Source organism: Hypanus sabinus, chromosome 16 (assembly GCF_030144855.1).
Source record: "Hypanus sabinus isolate sHypSab1 chromosome 16, sHypSab1.hap1, whole genome shotgun sequence".
In the NCBI taxonomy this organism is placed as follows: Eukaryota; Metazoa; Chordata; class Chondrichthyes; order Myliobatiformes; family Dasyatidae; genus Hypanus; species Hypanus sabinus.
Window position 1 is genome coordinate 76,303,043 of NC_082721.1, and position 21,000 is coordinate 76,324,042.

Below are 21,000 nucleotides of genomic sequence, written 5' to 3' on the forward strand. Positions count from 1 at the left end.
TTGATTTACGTTTTAGCTGGTTCAGCACAACACTGTGGGCTGAATAGCCTATTCCTGTGCTGTACTGTTCTATGTACTTTTCACTATATGTTGGAGTGTAAATAACTTGAGTGGATCAATTTTCAAAATACTCTTACAGGAAGCTTCCTGGGTACGTTCCTGGGCAGCAGCCATGGTTATTCCAATGGTGCATGGCTCCTAAAGGGTTACTCAAAGACTCAAGTTGTGCCTGCTGTTAACGGGCTGTCAGCAGACCACCTGTTCAAGAAGCATAAACTCCCCGTTTGGATAAGTTAAATACTCCGAAATCCTTGGCGTCAGACTGTGAAACACTGGAGCACACCAGGGATTCATTATAAACACATTATCTTTACTTAGAGCAACAGCTGAAGTTACAAAAAGGCCACAGGTTAAAGGTCATGTCAAATTCTGCACAGGGTCCTGGGCTTCATATGACATTGGCCCGTCTGGAATCAGACTTAGGCCCGTTCTATCGCCCTTTCATACTGATGGGAGTGTAGGGATGTGCTCCTGAAGGAGATGTCACTTCTCATGTATCTGCTCCTCTTCTTCAGTCAGCCCCAGCAATTAAACAGTCCGACAGAACAGGTGAAACTCGCCTCACTTTATACTTTAGGACTGTGGGAAGCTTTATCATAATTAGGCCGATGCTGAGACAGGCCGTTTCACCTTTATGAATATATTCAACTTCTTTCAGGCTTTATTCCTCCCTTTCTAATTTGCTCCAACCACACCATCTGCCTAGATATTCCAGCTCCCCAACTCCCATTTACCCAGTTCCCAGGGAAGTGCTGAAGTTCCTTGCCTAAATCCCAAGCCTTTCTACCCTGTTACCAAAGCTTAGTTCACTAATTGTAAAGGCTCCTTTTTTGATTCACATCCACTGTTGTTTGCTTATGTAGATGTAGGAATATCTTTCTTAAGTGCACAAGATGCAAGTTGAAGTGTAACCAGTGTGTAGAGCCTTGACTTCACTGCCAACAAAGTTGTAACATGAGGAATGTTGTAACCAGAGGACATGTGTCTGTGCTCACTGACCAGTCATCAGATCGACTAAGTGTTGCACCATTGATTCTGGCTGACAAACGGGCTGGAGTCTGCAGGTCACCCCCTCTCATCATCCATATAATACTCGTTTTGATCACATTTTCTAAAACAGACATACTATTGTTCCTTGATCAATTGAATCCCTTAGAATTAGTCTGACAGCTTCCATTCCCAGCCAAACATTACTTTAGCTGTAAGTAAATCCATCAGTATCACCTGGTCCTCAGAGGTAAGCCGAGGACTCACAGCCAACCTGAATACCAGTATGGTTATACAGGAGCCACCAGAACAAAAAGTGCAGGCGGAATCGAAAAACCGGAGTTATATGGGAAAGTCTGGACCTCAGGTCACAGAGTAAAACATTTTCTATGTTTTTATGCAATTACACACCTTAACAATTTATAAAATGTACCTGTCCATTTCCCATGCAGCTCGTACCTCCTACTAATGATCTTATTCTGGAGGTTTCAGGAAAGAAATGGTCTTTTAAATATTGAGAGAGAGTGTTAAGTTTTAATTTGGTAAACCACTGAGCAGGGGGGAAGAAGCAGCAGACGGGATCAGAGGGATGCTCTTCTGAACAGTGTACACTCAACAGGCTGAACATCTTTCTTCTCAGGCTCTGTAATTCTGAGAAGGAAAGGCACTTCTGGGTCAGCTCCATCATGGGCACTAGCCTCTGTAGTATCCAGGACATCTTTAAAGAGCAATGCCTCAAAAAGGCGGCATCCATCATTAAGGACTCCCACCACACAGGATATGCCCTCTTCTCATTGCTACCATCAGGAAAGGGGTACAGGAGTCTGAAGGCACATCCTCAACAGTTCAGAATCAGCTTCTTTCCCTCTGCCATCTGATTTCTGAATGGAACCCATGAACACTACCTCATTACTTTTTTTATTTTTGCCCTACTTATATAACAATTTAATATATATATACTTCCTGTGATTCAGTTTTTTTCCTCTATTATGTATTTCTTTGTACTGCTGCTGCAAAGACAACAAATTTCATGACTAATGCCTGTGACATTAAACCTAACTCTGATTCTGAAAATCCTTCACAACCATAATGAATTTCTTCTTGTTTGTCCTGCTGGATTGTGCCGTCCTGCGACATGCAATGGCCAGGTACAAGATCAGCAATTGTCCCTTACAGATCAGTGTTCCACACTGGATTTTCTTTTAGTAACCAACAATATGAAACAGTCATGATTTTTTCTTCCTCCCATTCACTCTCAGTCTGGATCCCCAGTCCTTGTTCCCACCAAAATGGTCTAGTGACGTCCAATGAAAGCTGAGGAACACCATCCCACTTTCTGGATTCAACATTGTGTTCAACTCTTTTGAATACATGTGGCATTTTCTGTTTCCATTTCAGATTAACAATATTTATAGATTTATTGTTTCAGATCATAATTCTACTCCCATTTACATTTTCTCCTACCCAGCCTTTTGTGTCTTGTCTCATTACAATCCACTGACACCTTCCAAAATAATCCCTTTTGTTAATAACCAATCTTCCCCCTATCAGAGCTTCCCTTTGCTTTTTCTTCTCTCCTCCTCCCTGATAATTCTGCATTTAATATCTTTCCCAGCTCTAATAAGCAGTGATCGACATGAAATGATACCACTCCATGGACGCCCGCAAGCCCTACTGAATATTCATCGCTTTTCATTTCAGATTTCCCACCCCCACTTTTGTAACTTTATCATCAGAGTTAATGAAAACCCATCTTCAATTTCATTCCTTAAACTGAATTCAGTTTTCAAAATGCAATGGAATGATATTGTAATCATCAGTGACTTGGCTTTACCAGCACATCACGAACATCCTCACCTGCCGGCCGAAGATTCCTCAGTGCTACATGGATTGAGAAGTTCCCTATTTGACAGAACTGCAGAAAGAAAGAGAAAGACGATCAGTGAGAAATGGTTATGTGGAGGATATCCACAGCTTAAAATGAGAAGAGTAAGGCTCAACCACCACCAATGGATACAGGATGAGCATCACAATCTACGGCTGGAGGGAACCTGACTGTATGGACTAGTGAGGAACAATGGCCTGTTACTGTGGCGTACTTCCTATGTAGTTAACATGACAAATCAAAGAGGAGTAAGCAGTGAAGACCTTCAAGCTTATTCCAGCAGTCAGTAAAACCAAGGCTAATTCCATAGCTTGGCTTCCACAATGGATTCCAATATCCAAACAATCTCAAGTCTTGAAATATATTTAGTAAGCAGGCATCCAAAATAATTCTAAGGATGTATGACTCTCTGATTAAGGAAATGTCTTCTCTCAACATGAAGTGTCTGGCCCAGAGTTCCGTACTTTCCTTCACAACATCCACCTTGTCCAGACCTTTGAAAATCATGTTTCAATGAAATCACCTCCCATTCTTCCAAAATCCTGTGAATATTAGGCTAATTTTAATCTGTCCCTATGAGAGTTCTTCAGCACAAAAATCAAAGTGTGGAGACCATTTTATTCCAGCTGTGGTCCTACTACGGCCTTGTCAACTGTGGGAACAGATCTTGAAATTTCCCACACTCTGTCATTAGTGAACAACTTTGGGTTGAGCACTGATCGCAGCAGCACCCCTCTATTATCTGCTTTGCACCATGAAAGAGACCAGTTCATTCGTATTTTAATCCATTCATTATTCATAGTTACTACCTAAACCCATGATCTATATTTTGTTTGATCTGACATGCTGCATTCACTGATTTAAGTGCCATGCTAATTACCCCTAAAATAAGTGTCAAAGACTATTTTCCCCTTGATTCTGACTCCTTAGTGCTTTGTTATGACTTCATAATGTTCTCCAGCATTTAACAAACTGGAAAAGGAAACGGAGTTCATTTCTCAAGCTTGAAGAGGCCTCATCAGAACAAATGCTTAAGTACATAGACTCAATGGCCACTTTATTAGGTACACCTGCTCATTAATGAAAATATCTCTAATGTGCAATTATGTGGGATGCAGACGTGATCAAGAGGCTCAGTTGTTCTTCAGACCAAACATCAGAATGGGGAAGAAATGTAATGCAAGACACTCTGACCGTGGAATGATTGTTGCTGCCGGATGGGTTGCTTTGAATATCTTAGAAACTCCTGGGATTTTCTTGCATTACAGTTTCTAGCATTTACAAAAAATAGTACAAAAAACAAAAGACACCCAGTGGGTGGCAGTTCTGTGGGTGAAACATCTTGTTAATGAGGTCACAGGCCAAACTGGTTCAAGCTGACAAGGTGACAGCAACTCAGATAACCGTGCGTTACAACAACGGTGTGCAGGAGAGCGTCTCTGAGTGCACAAAACATCAAAACTTGAAGTGGATAGGTTACAGCAGCAGAAGATCACAAATAGCCACTCAGTGGACACCTACTAAAGTGGTTACTCAGTGCAGTTCTGATGGTGTGTATTTGACCTTAACTTGTGTTTCCCTCTGTAGGCGCTGCCTGATGAGCTGAGAGTTTTCAGCATTTTCTTTGGATTTCAGATTACAAACATATTCTACACTGTACTATTGCTTTTCCTTGTACTTCCCTGATGTACATCTTGAAATGATCTGTACACACAGCATGCAAAAGCACTCGATACAGGTGACAATAATAAACCAATTACCAATTACATTTACAATATAGGGATACAGCCAGAAGAACTCTCAATGTACACTGAGGACACTGTAGGTAAGGTCCAAAACAATAGTAGTGGATGCTAGAAATTTGTAATACCATTACTCAGGTAATGATTGTAAGTCCTGTAAAATTCACATGATTTGTGTTTTTTCTTTTAAACCAAAATAACAACTACAACTCCATTACAACTACATAATAAATAACAAAAGATAGTGTCCATATGAGGAAAACTCACCAGAAATATGGCAAATGCTATTTTCACCTGCTTATCTCCATAGGCTGAAACAGAGAGAGAAAAAAAAAATCAGACTATCCAGGAGACAAGTTTCATTATCAAACCACTGCCCTACTTTTCAACACCAGGTCATCTGATGCTCAACAGCCGTCAAAAGCCTTAGATTTTTTTTTGAGCAGCTGGTGTTTACAGAAAGAAGTGAATCTTAAAATACTGAATGTTAACTCAGCTGCTGGCAAGAGGTACACTAAGTGAGGTTCTTACTGCCTTGTGTGTATAAAGGGGTGTAGTGATGGCACTGAGGTTAAGTTACTGGACAAGTAATAGAGACCAGACTAACAAATTTTTTTTATTATGCAGAAAGTGGTGAGTGTGTGGAATGGGCTGCCGGCAACGGTGGTGGAGGCAGATACGATAGGGTCTTTTAAGAGACGCGAAGGTGGTGGAGGTGGATACAATAGGGTCTTTTAAGAGACTCCTGGACAGGTACATGGAGCTTAGAAAAATAGAGGGCTATGGGTAACACTAGGAAATTTCTAAGGTAAGGACATGTTCGGCACAGCTTTGTGGGTCGAAGGGTCTATATTGTGCTGTAGATTTTCTATGTTCTATGCAGCACCAGGAAACTATTGTACAGTTGCACAAGTGACCTCCAAGGAGGAATTTTACTGCCCTCACTCAGTCTGGTCTGCACATGATTCAGACACACAGCAATACAGACTGTATTCCAAAACAGTCTAAGCAAGCGTCTGTTATATTCCAATCACTATCTTGAAACAAAAATGGGAAAAAATTAGCCAACTTCAACGTATATTGAGCTTTGATAGATCACACACTAGTTCTTACAACCATCTGGTAGACAGAAAAAGCAGCAGACTAGGCATGGAAGTGCCTGGCACTGGTGTGGGACAGAGAGGCTCCAAGAGTCTTTAATATTAACACTCCAAAGTCTGATAGCATTATGTCAAACACAGGCAATGAAGCCTCAGAATCAAGTATAATATCACTGGCATGTGTCATATTTATTGTTTTGCAGCAACAGTACAGTGCAATACATAAAAACACTATAAATTACAATATATACAGTATATTAAAAAATTGAAATGCAGAGACGGGAAAATAGTGAGGTGGCGTACATGGGTTGAAAAGCAGGGGAAGAACCTATTCCTAAAATGCTGTGTGTCTTAATCATCCTCGTCCTCCTCCTGATGGTAGCAATGAGAAGAGAGCATCTTCTGAGTGATAGAGGTCCTTAATGATATTGCCACCTTTTGGAAGTATTGCCTTTTGAAGAAGCTGATGCTCCTAATTATTGTCTATCATTCTGCCTCTTCTGCTCTTTGCAGCAGGGAAGCAGCATATTATCATGATTGTGTGGAATGAGAAGGACTCACAACATCTGGCAGCTCACAGGGCACCACTGACTTGAGAACAAGAGTTTCATTGAAAACTACATCCAAATGAGGAGTGCAGACTATAAGGAACAGCACCAGAGTCCCTCAAAATATCAACCTTGGTTGCAAATGGAAAATCCCAAAACACCATGCAAGACAGAGCTAGCAATCACACAACCAATAGATCAGATCAAAGCTCTACAACTCTCCACATCTGGCTACAAATATACTGAACAACAGTTAACAGGAGACGGCTCCAAGAACATTCCTGTCTTCAACAATCACAAGGCATGGCATGTCAGTGCTAAATATAGGCTGAAGTATCCTCAATACCAAGAAGGTGATCCATCATGACTTCATCTTGAAATCTCTTACAGGAGCTAGTCTTCAGTTAAATCAAGCCACGTCGCTTGATATCACAAAATCACCAAGGGAATTGGATACCATAAAGGTAATAATTCAAACTATAGTACTGAAGACTGCACTCCAAAACACCTTGTGCCCCTGTTTAAGCTGTTCCAGTACAATTCCAACACTAGCAGATACCTGGCAACATGGAAAATTTCCCAAATATGCCCTTTCCATTCAAGAAGAACAAATCCAACCCAGCGAATTAATACCCAATCAGTCTATCCCAAGGTAATGAGCATCTCCACAAAAGAACCCTTGTCTATCATCAAAATGCTATGAAAATACCATCACTTAGAACTCCACCAACAATATTCTGGGGTGGGGGGGGGGGGGGGGTGAGATTACCATTGACCAGAGACTCAACAGAACTAGCTACATAAAGACTTGAACACATTAGAAGCTGGGTATCTTGTGGCAAGTGACTCACCATCTGTATGATACAGGAGGATGACAGACTACTTTCCACTTAACCTGGATGGGTGTAAATTCAGCAGTAAAACTCACACAATAGCCGAATAGCCCACTTGACTGGCTCTCCATCCAGTCTAAATACTCATTCCTCTACCACTGACACATTGACCATTACCTATGAGTTATGCTGCAGTCACTTACCTAGGCTACTATCACCAGGAGAAGCGCAGCAGAACACATCACCATCCTGACCTGGAAATCTATCACCATTCATTACTCACTGCTGGGTGTAAGTTCAGCAATTCTCTACATCCAGAGGCACCTTCTCCAAAACGAAGGCAAGGTTTCGGGAAGATGGCTTGCCACCACCTCTCAAGGGCAATTAGGGACAAGCAATAAATGTCAGCCTTGCCAACAATGCCTGGATCCTGCCAAGAATCAATATCCCCAAGAGGGGATAGAAGGAAAAGCAAACTGAAGGCAAAATTCAGAAGCACAGAATCAATATCATTACGTGATTTTACCATTACTCAGTGTTCATCATGGAAAGTTCAGTAACTGACAGCCGGACACTACTATGGCGAGTTGGAAAGGCTCCTTCTTATATTGAAATATTCCCCTCCCCAACAGGAGACCTAACAAGGGAATTAAAGGGCTCAAATAGTGATGAAAATTTGAACTCCTGGCCCTGCGGGAATTAATCAAAAGAGGGATAGGAAGGTAGGCAGAGGGGATGGTATGGCTCTACTGATAAAGAATGGCATCAAATCAGTAGAAAGATGTGACATAGCATCGGAAGATGTTGAATCCTTGTGGTTGAGCTGAGAAACTGAAAGGGTGAAAGGACGTTGAGGGCAGTTGTATGCAAGACTCCCAACAGTGGCTGGGAGGCAGACCACAGGTTTCAACAGGAAATGGAAAAGGCGAGTCAAAAAGGACAATGTTATGGTAGTCATGGGAGATTTTAACATGCAGATCGATTGCGAAAAATCAGGTCGGTAATGGATCTCAAGAGAGTGAGTTTCTTGAATGCCTAAGAGATAGATTTTTAGAGCAGTTTGTCATTGAGCCTGCAAGAGGATCAGTTATACTGGATTGGGTGTTATGTAATGAACTGGAGGTGATTAGGGAGCTTAAGGTAAAAGAACCCTTAGGAACCAGTGATCACAATATAATTGAGTTCAACTTGAAATTTGAAAGGGAGAAAGTAAAATCTGATGTAGCAGTATTTCAGTGGAGTAAGAGAGATTACAGTGGTATGAGAGATGAGTTGGCCAAAGTAAATTGGAAGGAGCTGCTGGAAGGGATGTCAGCAGAGCAGCAATGGAGTGTGTTTCTGGGAAAAAATAAGGAAGGTGCAGGACATGTGTATTCCAAAAATGAACAAATACTCAAATGGTAAAATAGTAAACCACGGCTGACAAGGGCAGGCGAAGCCATTTTACAAACAAAAAAAAAGGGCATACAACAAAGCAAAACTTAGTGGGAAGATAGAAGATTGGGATTTTTTAAAAAACCTACAAAGAGCAATGAAAAACATCATTAAAAGGGAAAAAATGAAATATGAAAGCAAGTTAGCAAATAATATATAAGTGGATAGTAAAAGTTTTTTCAAGTATGTTAAAAATAAAAGAGAAATGAGAGCAGATATAGGACCTCTAGAAAATGAGGCAGGAGAAATAATAGTGGGGGACAAGGAGATGGCTGATGAACTAAATGAGTATTTTGCATCAGTCTTCACTGTGGGGGACACTAGCAGTATGTCTGATGCTGTTTCATGTAAAGGAAGAGAAGTGGGTGCAGTTACTATTATAAGAGAGAATGTGCTTAAAAAGCTGAAAGACCTAAAGTTACATAAGTCACCCAGATTAGATGAACTGTATCCTAGGGTTCTGAAAGAGATAGCCAGTGTCAGAGATTGTGGTGGCATTAGAAATAATCTTTTGGAAATCATTTGACTCTGGCATAGTGCCAGAGGACTGGAAAATTGCAAATGTCACTCCACTCTTTAAGAAAGGAGGAAGGCAGCAAAGGAAATTGTAGACCAGTTGGCCTGACATTGGTGGTTGGGAAGATGTTGGAGTCAATTGTTAAGAATAAGGTGATGGACAAGATAGTACAAAGTCAGCATGGTTTCCTTCAGGGTAAATCCTGCTTGACAAACCTGTTGGAATTCTTTGAGGAGATTACAAATCGGATAAAGGGGATGCAGTGGATGTTGTATATTTGGACTTTCAGAAGGCTTTTGTTAGGGTGCCACACATATGGCTGCTTACCAAGTTAAGAGCCCAGGGTATTACAGGAAATTTACTCACATGGTTAGAGCATTGGCTGATTGGTAGGAGGCAGCGAGTGGGAATAAAAGGATCCTTTTCTGGTTGACTGCCGGTGACTAGTGGTGTCCCACAGGGGTCAGAGTTGAGACCACTTCTTTTTATGCTGTATTAAAGATGGCTTTGTTGCAGATGATACGAAGATTGGTGGAAGGTCAGGCAGTGTTGAGGAAACAGGTAGGATGCAGAAGAACTCAGATTAGGAGAATATGCAAGAAAGTGGCAAATGAAATATAATGTTGGAAAATGCACGGTCATGCACTTCAGTAGTAGAAATACATGTGCAGAATATTTTCTAAGCAGGGAGAAAATCCAGGAATCTGAGATGCAGAGGGACTTGAGAGTCCTTGTGCAGAACGCCCTGAAGATTAATTTTCAGATTGAGTCAGTGGTGAGGAAAGCAAATGCCATGTTAGCACTCATTTGAAGATGTCTAGAATACAACAGCAAGGACATGATGCTGAGGCTTTATAAGGCACTGGTGAAGCCTCACCTTGAGTACTGTGAATAGTACTGGGCCCCTCATTTTTGAAAAGATGTGCTGGCATTGGAGAGGGTCCACAGGAGATTCACAGGGATGATTCCAGGAATGAAAGGGTTATCATACAAGGAACATTTGAAGGCTATGGGTCAGTACTTGCTGGAATTCAGCAGGATGGCGGGGGGTGGGGGTGGAATCTCACTCAAACCTTTCAAATGCTGAAAGGCCTAGAGAGAGTAGATGAGGAAAGGATGTTTCCCATGGTGGGAGAGTCCAGGACAAAAGGGCTGATCGTAAGGACAGAGTGGCGCCCTTTTAAAACAGAAATGCAGAAAAAATTCTTTAGGAAAGGGTGGTAAATTTGTGGAATTTGTTGCTACATGAAGCAGTGGAGACCAGGTCCTTGGGTGTATTTAAAACAGAGATTAATGGCTTCTTGATTGGACATGACATCAAAGGTTATGGGGAGAAGGCAAGGAACTGGAGTTGAGGAGGAGAAAACAAAAGGTTCATCCATGATTGAATGGTGGAGCAGACTGGCCTAATACTGCTCCTATGTCTTATATCACAAAATAGGGGTTTTTTGCAGCAGCAACACAGTTCAATACATAAAATTACTACAGTACCAAGTGAAAGTCTTTGGCATCCTAGGTGTGCATATATAATTTTCTCTGAACATCAACACCACCTAATCGCTCACCATTTAAACAATTACCCTGTTTTTCTATTATGTGCATCAAAAAGGATCATCTCCATTATATGCCACCTTCTTACTCAGTTAGTCTATATCCATTCAAACCTCCTGACATCCTCCTTTGTGCTCACAAAGACATCTAATTCAGTACCTCCAGCAAATTTGGAAAGTCGACATTTGGTCCTCTTGGCCAGATCATTCATATGGACTGTGGAATGCTAGAGTCCAAGCACCAATCCCTGCAAACCCCCATTAGTCACAGACTGCAACCGGAGAAGGATAAGGTTAGTCCCAATTCTTGCTTCCTGCCCAATGACCTGTTCTCTACCCATGTCAGTATATTATCCCCATGTGGGTCTCGCCTTACTGATCAACTTCCTGCACAGGACCTGCTCAAACATCTTCTGAAACTCCAAATATGTCATATCTACTGGCTCTCCCTTACAGTCACATCCTCAAAAGAACTATCAGATTAGGAAATTATTATTTTCCTTTCATACATCCGCATTATTTCTGCTCAAACCTTTGCAAGAGGTTCTATTATTACATCTTCACTATAGACATCAGCATTTTCCAATCTTTTAGGTAAGTTCAAAGTTTTCACTCTCTCCTCTTTCATAACTACTGGAGTCACAGTTGCTCCCCTCTAGTCCACTGGGAAAATTTCTGAATCTACAGCTGCACAATAGATGATAACTATAGTATCCATCATCTTCAAAGCCATCAATGTCAATACTCTGGGATGTAGATCATCAGGTCCTTCAGTATTATGAGCGTTTAGTCTCAGTGACCTGTCTAGTAACATATTCTGACTAAATTTAATTTGTTCTCATAAAAATCAGATGGCTGTTTGTCTCAACGAGTCTGCACTAATCACTAGCTACCCATTTACAATACTCCTATTCAGTATTTTTCTCACATTCTCAATTCTTATATTGTACCACTTACCTACACACTAGCAACGATTTACCGTGGCGAATTAGCCTACCAACCTACACAACATTGGAATGTGGAAGGAAACTAGTACACCCAGAGAAAACCCATGTGCTCACAGGTCAAATGTACAAACTCCAAGCTCCCCAGGTCAGGATTGAACCCCAGATTCTGATGTCCGTGAGAAAGCAGCTCTACTACACAAGGTATCACTTCACCCTTTTCTGCTTTCTCTCATTCCCTGATATATCAGACATTTTTGTATGTTGTCTTCTGTGAAGATAAACTCAAAGTAATTGCTTCATTCCTGTGCCATTTCCTTAGATCTTACAACAGATTTTCTTGCCCCCTTCTCTCACATACACATATGTACATACATATACATGTGCTCATAGGTCGAATGTACAAACTCCAAGTTTATATATACACACACATATATATGACCCACATTTGCCCTCATCTTCTCCTTCTGTTGACCATACAAGTTCTTACTGTTTCTGCCCATCTTGCCTTTCTTTATTAATTCCTTGTTCTCCTTTGCCAAGGATTAAATGTCTTTAAGTTGGCTGCTGCTTTGGACAACTTTGAAATTCTTTCCAACTCCAGTTGCAACTTCTCTTGACAGCCGAGGGTGAATCACTTTTCCTGTTCTGTTTATGTGCCTTGAGCAGGATATATATTTGCAGTGTATATTACTTCTTTATACGTAACCATTGAAATAGGTACAGCCAATTCATTTGCCCAATCAACCACAACCAAATATTTTCTCACAGTTCATTTCTTTTACATTTACATCCTTAGTTTTGCATTAAACTACATCATTTTCAAACTTACCTAACCTATCATCTGACAATAAACACACTTGTAACACAGGACATACCGAGTGGAAATTGCACAACTACTGTTCCTTGCTATATTACTCTTACACTTGCATAACAACTGGACAGGGAGGGAGGCAAAAGGGGTGGGGGCATGGCACTGTTGATCAGAGATAATGTCACAGCTGTAGAAAAGGAGGAAGGCATGGTTTGTCTACGGAGTCTCTGTGGGTGGAAGTTAGGAACAGGAAGAGGTCAATAACTCTACTGCATGTTTTTTTGTAGACCACCCAATAGTAACAGGGGCATTGAGGAGCAGATAGGGAGACAGATTCTGGAAAGGTGTAATAATAAGAGTTGTCGTGGTGGGAGATTTTAATTTCCCCAATATCAATCGGCATCTCCCTTGATCGAGGGGTTTAGATGGGGTGGAGTTTGTTAGGTGTGTTCAGGAAGGTTTCTTGACACAATATGTAGATAAGCTTACAAGAGGAAAGGCTGTACTTGATCTGGTATTGGGAAATGAACCTGGTCAGGTGTCAGATCTCTCAGTGGGAGAGCATTTTGGAGGTAGTGATCACAATTCTATCTCCTTTACCATAGCATTGGAGAGGGATAGGGACAGACAAGATAGGAAAGCGTTTAATTGAAGTAAGGGGAACTATGAGGCTATCAGGCAGGAACTTGGAAGCATAAATTGGGAACAGATGCTCTCAGGGAAATGTATGGAAGAAATGTGGCAAATATTCAGGGGATATTTGAGTGGAGTTCTGCATAGGTATGTTCCAAAGAGACAGGGAAAGGATGGTAGGGTACAGGAACTGTGGTGTACAAAGGCTGTTGTAAATCTAGTCAGAAAGAAAAGAAAATCCTGAGAGGTATGATTTATGAACATTTGGAGAGGCATAATATGATTAGGAATTGTCAGCATGGCTTTGTCAAAGGTAAGTCGTGCCTCATGAGCCTGATTAGATTTTTTGAGGATGTGACTAAACACATTGATGAAGGTAGAGCAGTAGATGTAGTGTATATGGATTTTAGCAAGGCATTTGATAAGGCTTATTGAGAAAGTAAGGAGGCATGGGTTCCAAGGGGACATTGCTTTGTGGATCCAGAAGTGGCTTGCCCAGAGTGGTTGTAGATGGGTCATATTCTGCATGGTCAGTGACCAGTGCTGTGCCTCAGGGATCTGTTCTGGGACCCTTGCTCTTTGTGATTTTTATAAATGACCTGGATGAGGAAGTGAAGGGATAGGTTAGTAAGTTTGCTGATGACACAAAGGTTGGAGGTGTTGTGGATAGTGTGGAAGGCTGTCAGAGGTTACAGCAGGACATTGATAGGATACAAAACTGGGCTGAGAAGTGGCAGTCGGCGTTCAACCCAGATAAGTGTGAGGTGGTTCATTTTGGTAGGTGAAATATGATGGCGAAATATATTATTAATGGTAAGACTCTTGGCAGTGTGGAGGATCAGAGGGATCTTGGGGTCTGATTCCAAAGGACATTCAAAGCTGTTACACAGGTTGATTCTGTGGTTAAGAAGCATACGGTGCATTGGCCTTCATCAACGTTGGGATTGAGTTTAAGAGCCGAGAGGTAATGTTGCAGCTATACAGGACCCTGGTCAGACCCCACCTGGAGTACTATACCCAATTCTGGTCGCCTCACTACAGGAAGGACGTGGAAACCATAGAAAGGGTGCAGAGGAGATTTACAAGGATGTTGCCTGGGTTGGGGAGCATGCCTTATGAGAATAGGTTGAGTGAACTTGGCCTTTTCTCTTTGGAGTGATGGAGGATGAGAGGTGACCTGATAGAGGTGTACCAGATAATGAGAGGCTCTGATTGTGTGATAGTCAAAGGCTTTTTCCCAGGCCTGAAATGGCTAGCACGAGAGGGCATAGTTTTAGGGTGTTTGGAGGCTGATACAGAGGAGATGTCAGGGGTAAGTTTTTTATTACACAGAGTGGTGAGGGCGTGGAATGGGCTGCCGGCAGTGGCAGTGGAGGCTAATACTATAGGATCTTTTAAGAGACTCCTGGATAGGTACATGGAACTCAGAAAAAGAGAGGGCTCTGGGTAACCCTAGGTAATTTCTAAGGTAAGGACGTGTTCAGCACAGCTTTGTGGGCCGAAGGACCTGTATTGTGCTGTAGGTTTTCTATGTTTCTAACTACATTACTTGCTTACTCAAGCCCACTGCAGTCACCAAATCTATTCCTTTTGCTTTGTTTCTCCAGTTCAGCAACACTGTGACTAGTTTGACCACCCTGTTTTCTTGTACAATTGTGTATAAGTTATGATTATTTTATGCTTTTCTTGTGAATGCTGTTTACCTAATGTTACGTGGCTGTGATCCTGCTGTTAAGATTTTCTTTGCATCTGTGGACGTGTACTGGTGCATATGACAATAAACTCAACTTCCACTTTCAGCATCCACATACAATAGTTTGAATTTCTGGAATACTCCAAACAAGAACAAAAAAGAAGGAAATTTGGGGCAAGATTAGTGGAGGAAGGAATTAAGCAGCAGAGAAAGTACAAAAGGTAGAGATTTACCATTGAGCAGGTGGGGCACGTCAGTCTTGGACAGCAGCCCACCTGGGAGAAGCAAAACCCTGACTTCAAACCTCCGCTGCCTCATGCCATACCCACCCATGGGAAAGGCTTCAGGAGTAAACCCCAAGGAAGAAATCCGGAGCCGGGGTCCCTAAAGCAATTTGATGTTGCTTACAACTTCACTCTGGCAACCTCTGTGACAGCACTGGCACCAAGCTGTATTGGTGCCTGCCCTTCTCTTGGACTACATTAGTGATGTGGAGAGGGGGAACCCACTGCATGGGCAACAGTCGGTTCTTCAAATCTTCCCACCCAGGCTTGCGCCCTGGAGAAGCCACAGTACACCAGAGGTGCAAACCATGATCCCCTGGGATCGAAGGCATCTTCTAAGTATTTCTCTTGGTGTCTGAGAGTGAAGGATCTGAAGGATTCACAATAAACCACAAATGGAGCACGCAAGAATTCCCAGAGGGCTGCATGAAGGAGCTCAGCATTATAAATTCAAAGCTGAATATTGGCTGGAGGAATGAACTCCAGAAGCTTCTCTCGACACATAAATGCATCCAAGCTACTGCAATAATATACAAACTCTCCTGCTCCCTTTTCTCCACTCCTGAATACACCAACACTCTGGGAGAAAAGGTGGTGAGGATGGAGGTTGCAACTCCAGACATAGCAGCAACAAATGAATCCCTTCTTCTCATCCAAGGGAGTCCAGCCAGCAAATGGCAGACCACTTGATGCCAGAATCCTTCTGATCCAACCCTTACTCCTCGTATGTGCACATAAGTAGGACAGTAAACACAGAACAATAATGATGTCTATCTTGGAAGTCAATCAAGGCCACCCTGCAGCTGCCAGCAAAAAAATAACATCCTGTTTATTTTGCTCCACGGACACTGATGAAATCCAGTTACCAAACCCCTGCAGCCAAGAGCTTTGAGATAAAATTAAATAGCTGCATCCTTGGACTGATGTTGCTCCCACAATAGGTGCTATACAGGGAGCACAGTTTGCTTATGTAATATGTGGCATGACTTACCAGGAGGCGTGTAGAGTGGGTGGTTGATGTGATATGCCAGCCAAGCAGCAAAGCCCCAGTAGTATGTACAATTCTAAAGAGGAAAAGAAGGGTAAAATAGTATTCACAACAAGAATTTGGACTTAAGTTTATAGCAAAAAGTGTGAAGACTTAGATCAAGCCAAAATATTCATTAATATGGCTGAATACCCTGGATAACATATGGACAGATCTAATTGAAAATCAGCATGTGTCTGACAGACTGACAAACTCACCAAGTGTACACAAATCCTCAGATGTGTGTTCCATCCATCCAATGTGGACTGTGAATACACGTACACTCACACTCCATCCTTTAGGAGGCACATAACATTCACCCTGGCCTAACCTGATGGATATTTTCCTGAAATTTCGGCCTGATGACACCAGACTGCTTGCCAGTTTACTTGGTCACAGCCTAATGGCACACAGACCAATAGCAATTGTTGGTTTTATCAACTTTTTAAAACAATTTAACTCTCTACCAGCACATTCACTTGCTACCGTTCTTGGAATGTGGCAGAGTCTTAGCAAGTGTATTTATTGCTCATTCCTAGTTTCCATGAGATGTTGGTGGTGGATGCTTTACTTGAACTGCTTGAAGCACTACGATACTGAGTAATGCTCAATAGTACTGACCCAGTGACAACAGATGTGTAACAGAGCAGTTTGGTAATGCTAATTCACCCACTAACCTTGCCCCTTTGCCCAGTTGGTCACTCCTTCTCATTCTGTCCCTGACCAAGTTTCCCCAGTACACTTTGCCCTCCCGTTCTACAGTTCTTGGGAGTTCACCAGTTACACACCCCAAAAGTAAAACGATCACTAGCTTGGCTAATCAAAGTAATCCCCTCAGTCAACGTGCTCTGCTGGTTTATAACATAAAACTAAGGATTCCAGAAACAGGCATTTCAAACAGTTTCATTTATTTTCACTAGCACCATTACATCAGTTCGTAGACAGCAGAATGGCTGCAAAAGATCCAAAGGACAGTTTGACGCATCCTAAAAATAATCCCCGGGTTAGTGGGAACAGATGCAAGACACGCTACACAGCCAACACCACTGGGGGGGGGGGGGGAAGAATTATTCTTTTATATTCATCTGAGCATATGGACACTGGCCTATGTGTTTAAATAAAGGTTTACTGTGGAATAAAACTGTGGGATGTTAGAATCCCTGTTTAAAATGCTCCATTTCTGCATCTGAAATAATTATGACAGTCTGGACACATGATTATCCACCACTCCCTTCCCCTCAGACCAACAGCAGAATTTTCTGGTCTTTCTACGCCAGGTGGAGTCAGATTTAACCTCTCAGTCTGGCTTTGCTAGAGAGGTGTGGAGGTTGGACCTGATGGTAGGTGAATAGTTATATTGGAAAATTAAAGACAAAGGGAGTCATAGAAAAAGCCTCTGTATATTTGTAAGTTTTTGTACATGCATGTTTGTTTTTCCATTCGTCTCCTTGTAATTATTTTTTTTCTTCACAACTTCTGGGCAGATTTTCCTCTTTTTCCTCCCAGCATTAAATAAAACCCCTTTGCACTAACATGCTGTTGCGACTTACCATCTGTTTTCTTCCCAACTGGTGACCCTCGTCATGTACACTTACCCACACCGGATAGCAAGGTGTGACATAAAGTAAGCCCAGATCTGGGTAGGAGCCCAGTTGTAATTGCTCCTGTATAACTGCTGCCTTTAGTTTTGTAAGTGGTAAAATGTTATTGAAATCACCTCTATTATTTATCCAATAGATAGGGCAATCAGAAGCTGTGACACTGCAGTGGTAGACAGAGTGGCCTCCAAGCTCATTCATGAAACATGCACTGTTCCTAGATCCCAAGAAGCTTCTCCTAGCAATGCAGAAACTCTACCATTCAAGTTTGTTTATGCTTCTAGGCAATGAGCTTCCAAGTTAGCAACAGCTGAGGATCTAGAAAGGGGCAGAAGGCAGTAATGATAGTAGATTTTATCAAGCTCAAGGTGATTGTTAATCAATGCAGAAGGTGAAAACGAAACTGTTCCTGCTTATAGCTGACTTGCTTTTCCAGGTTCATGTACGAGAACTCTAGGAGAAGGTCATTGGGTCAACTTGTCCAAACTAACACAAGGCAATCTACTGAACTGGATTGAGTACTGGAGAACATATACCTGCATGGACCAGATTGGAATGCATTTAAAAAAGTCAGACCTGCCTAATTTTACAAATATTTAGTCAATTACATATCGTGCTCCCAGAATAACTTGATTCAAAATTGAACTGTCTGAGGAGCAGTTTGAAGGTTTGTATCACTCTAACTGGCTTCAAGTATGTAACATGATATTATCGGAGGATGTACTAAAGGGGGTCAGATCAAATTCAGTTAGATCAACATAACTGATCATGCCTTGACCTTCCACTTCCAGAGAAATGCAGGACACATTTATTTGGTTGAAGGATACCTGAAGCAAGCTGTTTCAATAACGTCACTACCTGCCCTAAAAACATAGTCTTTACATTTGCGGACAATGTTCTCTCAAGCTCAAGACGGTTAATTTGTAAATAAAATACCACTAGAAATGCAAGATAAAACTGGGCAGGTTTGTTGACCTGAAATGTTGACTCCATTTCATGTGGAGTCCATCAGAGGTTTCTGTTCTTACTTTAGTTTAAATTATGAGTGTTGGTTGTAAATGAAGCTCCTATTCCCCACAGCTCAACAGATGAACTAGTGACCTAATTGAAGTGTTTAAGCAGTTTAAAGGTTTTGAAAAGATAGAGTTTGGGGTGGGGGGGGAGATGCTGAATGTGGAAAGGAAGAAAAAGAATACAAAGGAAGGTAATTGTTAATTACACTGGAAAACAAAGATGTTGCTTCCTCTACACTTTTGGGTGTATCTTATGGTCTTTGGGCTGCTGATCATTAAAAATCACCATGAAATTTCTGTATCACATACCGTTTTTTTTTAATTGCCTATATTTGTTTCAATTTATAATTTAAGTCAGAATAACTGATACCAAGATTAAGCAAGGCATTTTGGTTGGTCCACAAATGAAACAGGTCATCAATGACAAGCAATTCAAAGAACTTATAGGATGGAGAGAAAAATTGCTTGGAAGGCATTGATGTTGAAAATTTTCTTGGCAATTACAGAGCACCAAACTACATGTAGCTAGTTGACAACATGCTTTGAGCCTACAAAACCATGAAATGCAACATGTCACAAAAGCTTTATTTTCTGCATTCCCATTTAGACTTCTTCCCTGCAACTCTTGGCGTATCAGTGACGTACATGGTGAAAGGTTTACCAGGAAATTGCAGTCATGGAGAAACAATATCAGGGCAACTGGAATCCATCAATGCTGGCTAATTATTGCTGGACACTTAAGCAAAAAGTCCAGACACAGAGTACAAATGAAAATCATCAACAAAACATTTTAATCTTAGTTGAATTATTGCAAAGTGACAGCACCATTATGCAATTGAAAGCACTACATTTAATAAAAGTTAATTCCTTGTTTTTCCAAATTCCTATGTGATACAAGTAGTCCGAAATTATATTTGTGATCAGCTTCAAGCAGTCTCTGAAACTTGGCTAAAGGATGGCTGCCACTGGGAGCCGAACATAAGAGTATATACAGTGTATCAAAAGGATAGGTTAGTAGGTAGAGGGATGATGTGGCCCTGTATATAAGAAATGATATTAAATCATTAGAAAGGGATGACATAGGATCAGAAGGTGTAGAGTCTCTATGGGTTAAGAAATGGCAAGGGTAAAAGGACCCTAATGGTAGTTGTATACAGGCCTCTGAACAGCAGCTGGGATGCAAATTACAGCAGGAGATAGAAAAGGCGTGTCAGAAGGGCAATGTCATGATAATCGTTGGGGATTTTAACATGAAAGGGATGCCTTTTCAGAACAGCTTATTGTTGAGCCCACTCGGGAATCAGCTGTGTTGGACTAGATGTTGTGCAATGATCCAGAGGTGATAAAAGAGCTGAAGTTTAAGGAACTCCAGGGGAACAGTGATCACAATATGATCAAGTTCACTTTGAAATTTGAGAAGGAGAAATTAAAGTCCAATGTGTCAGCATTTCAGTGGAATAAAGGAAACTACAATGGCATGAGAGGGGAACTGGCTAAGTTTAAGGGACACCAGAGCAGCAATGGCAGAAGTTTCTGAGAAAAAATGAGGAAGTGCACAACATATATATTCCAAATAAGAAGAAATCCTCAAATGGAAGGAGGACACTACCATGGCTGACAAGTGGAGTCAGAGCCAAAGGAAAAGAGAGGTGCAGATTTCCAAGATGGCGGTGCGACGCAGCTTGCAGCAGCCACTCTAGAGCTGATTATCTGTTATTTGTGAAGCAGGGTGCCGTGCACAATCATAATCGATTGAAAACGGACGTGGGAGCATAGAGGAACATCGGGAAATCTCCGGGGAGGCCTCCTTCGTTGCTGCTGCTGCTGTGAGGAACGGGCCCCCAGTTCTCGGGGGTCGCATTGCCGGTGGCCGTTGGTGAGGGCGTCTTAATATGCTCGGCAAAGGATGGTGCTCGGAGAAGCTGTGCTGGAGGGGATGGTCGTCGGCTCGGAGGTTCGACGGACTCGGAGTCCACTGCAGTCAGGTTGCTTTCATTGTGTGCTGCGTCTGCGAGGCTGAGTCGGGCGGCGCCGTGGAAGTCCATAGCGGGGGTATTCCCTTCTGCTGCCGGCGTGGGATGACGAGTCTGTCGGGACCCTGGGGACTTGTGGAAACTGTGTGGTGATTTCTTTTGAACTTATAGTCCTTTAACATTTTTGGACTATTTTTACTGTGCCCATGGTCAGTTTTTTTTTATCAATTATGTTATTGTTTGCACTGTTGTAACTATGCGGTTTTGTGCAGGTCTTGTAGCTTTAGTTTTTGGTCTTGTTTGTCTGGTGGATTTGGAGCTCCTTTCCGGGGAATGCACTGACGGTAGCGCGATATTAATACACA

General features: G+C 41.9%; 1 protein-coding gene across 1 annotated transcript in view; it reads right to left on the reverse strand.

Annotated features, from left to right (window-relative positions):
- tecrb (trans-2,3-enoyl-CoA reductase b) overlaps positions 1 to 21,000 on the reverse strand; it is an 80,032-nt gene that overhangs the window by 12,508 nt on the left and 46,524 nt on the right. The window contains exons 8-10 of the mRNA XM_059992173.1: positions 16,016 to 16,088; positions 4,942 to 4,985; positions 2,905 to 2,962 (exon numbers count right to left, since the gene is read on the reverse strand). Coding sequence (XP_059848156.1) covers positions 2,905 to 2,962; positions 4,942 to 4,985; positions 16,016 to 16,088 — 175 coding nt within the window. The remainder of the gene's footprint in view (positions 1 to 2,904; positions 2,963 to 4,941; positions 4,986 to 16,015; positions 16,089 to 21,000) is intronic.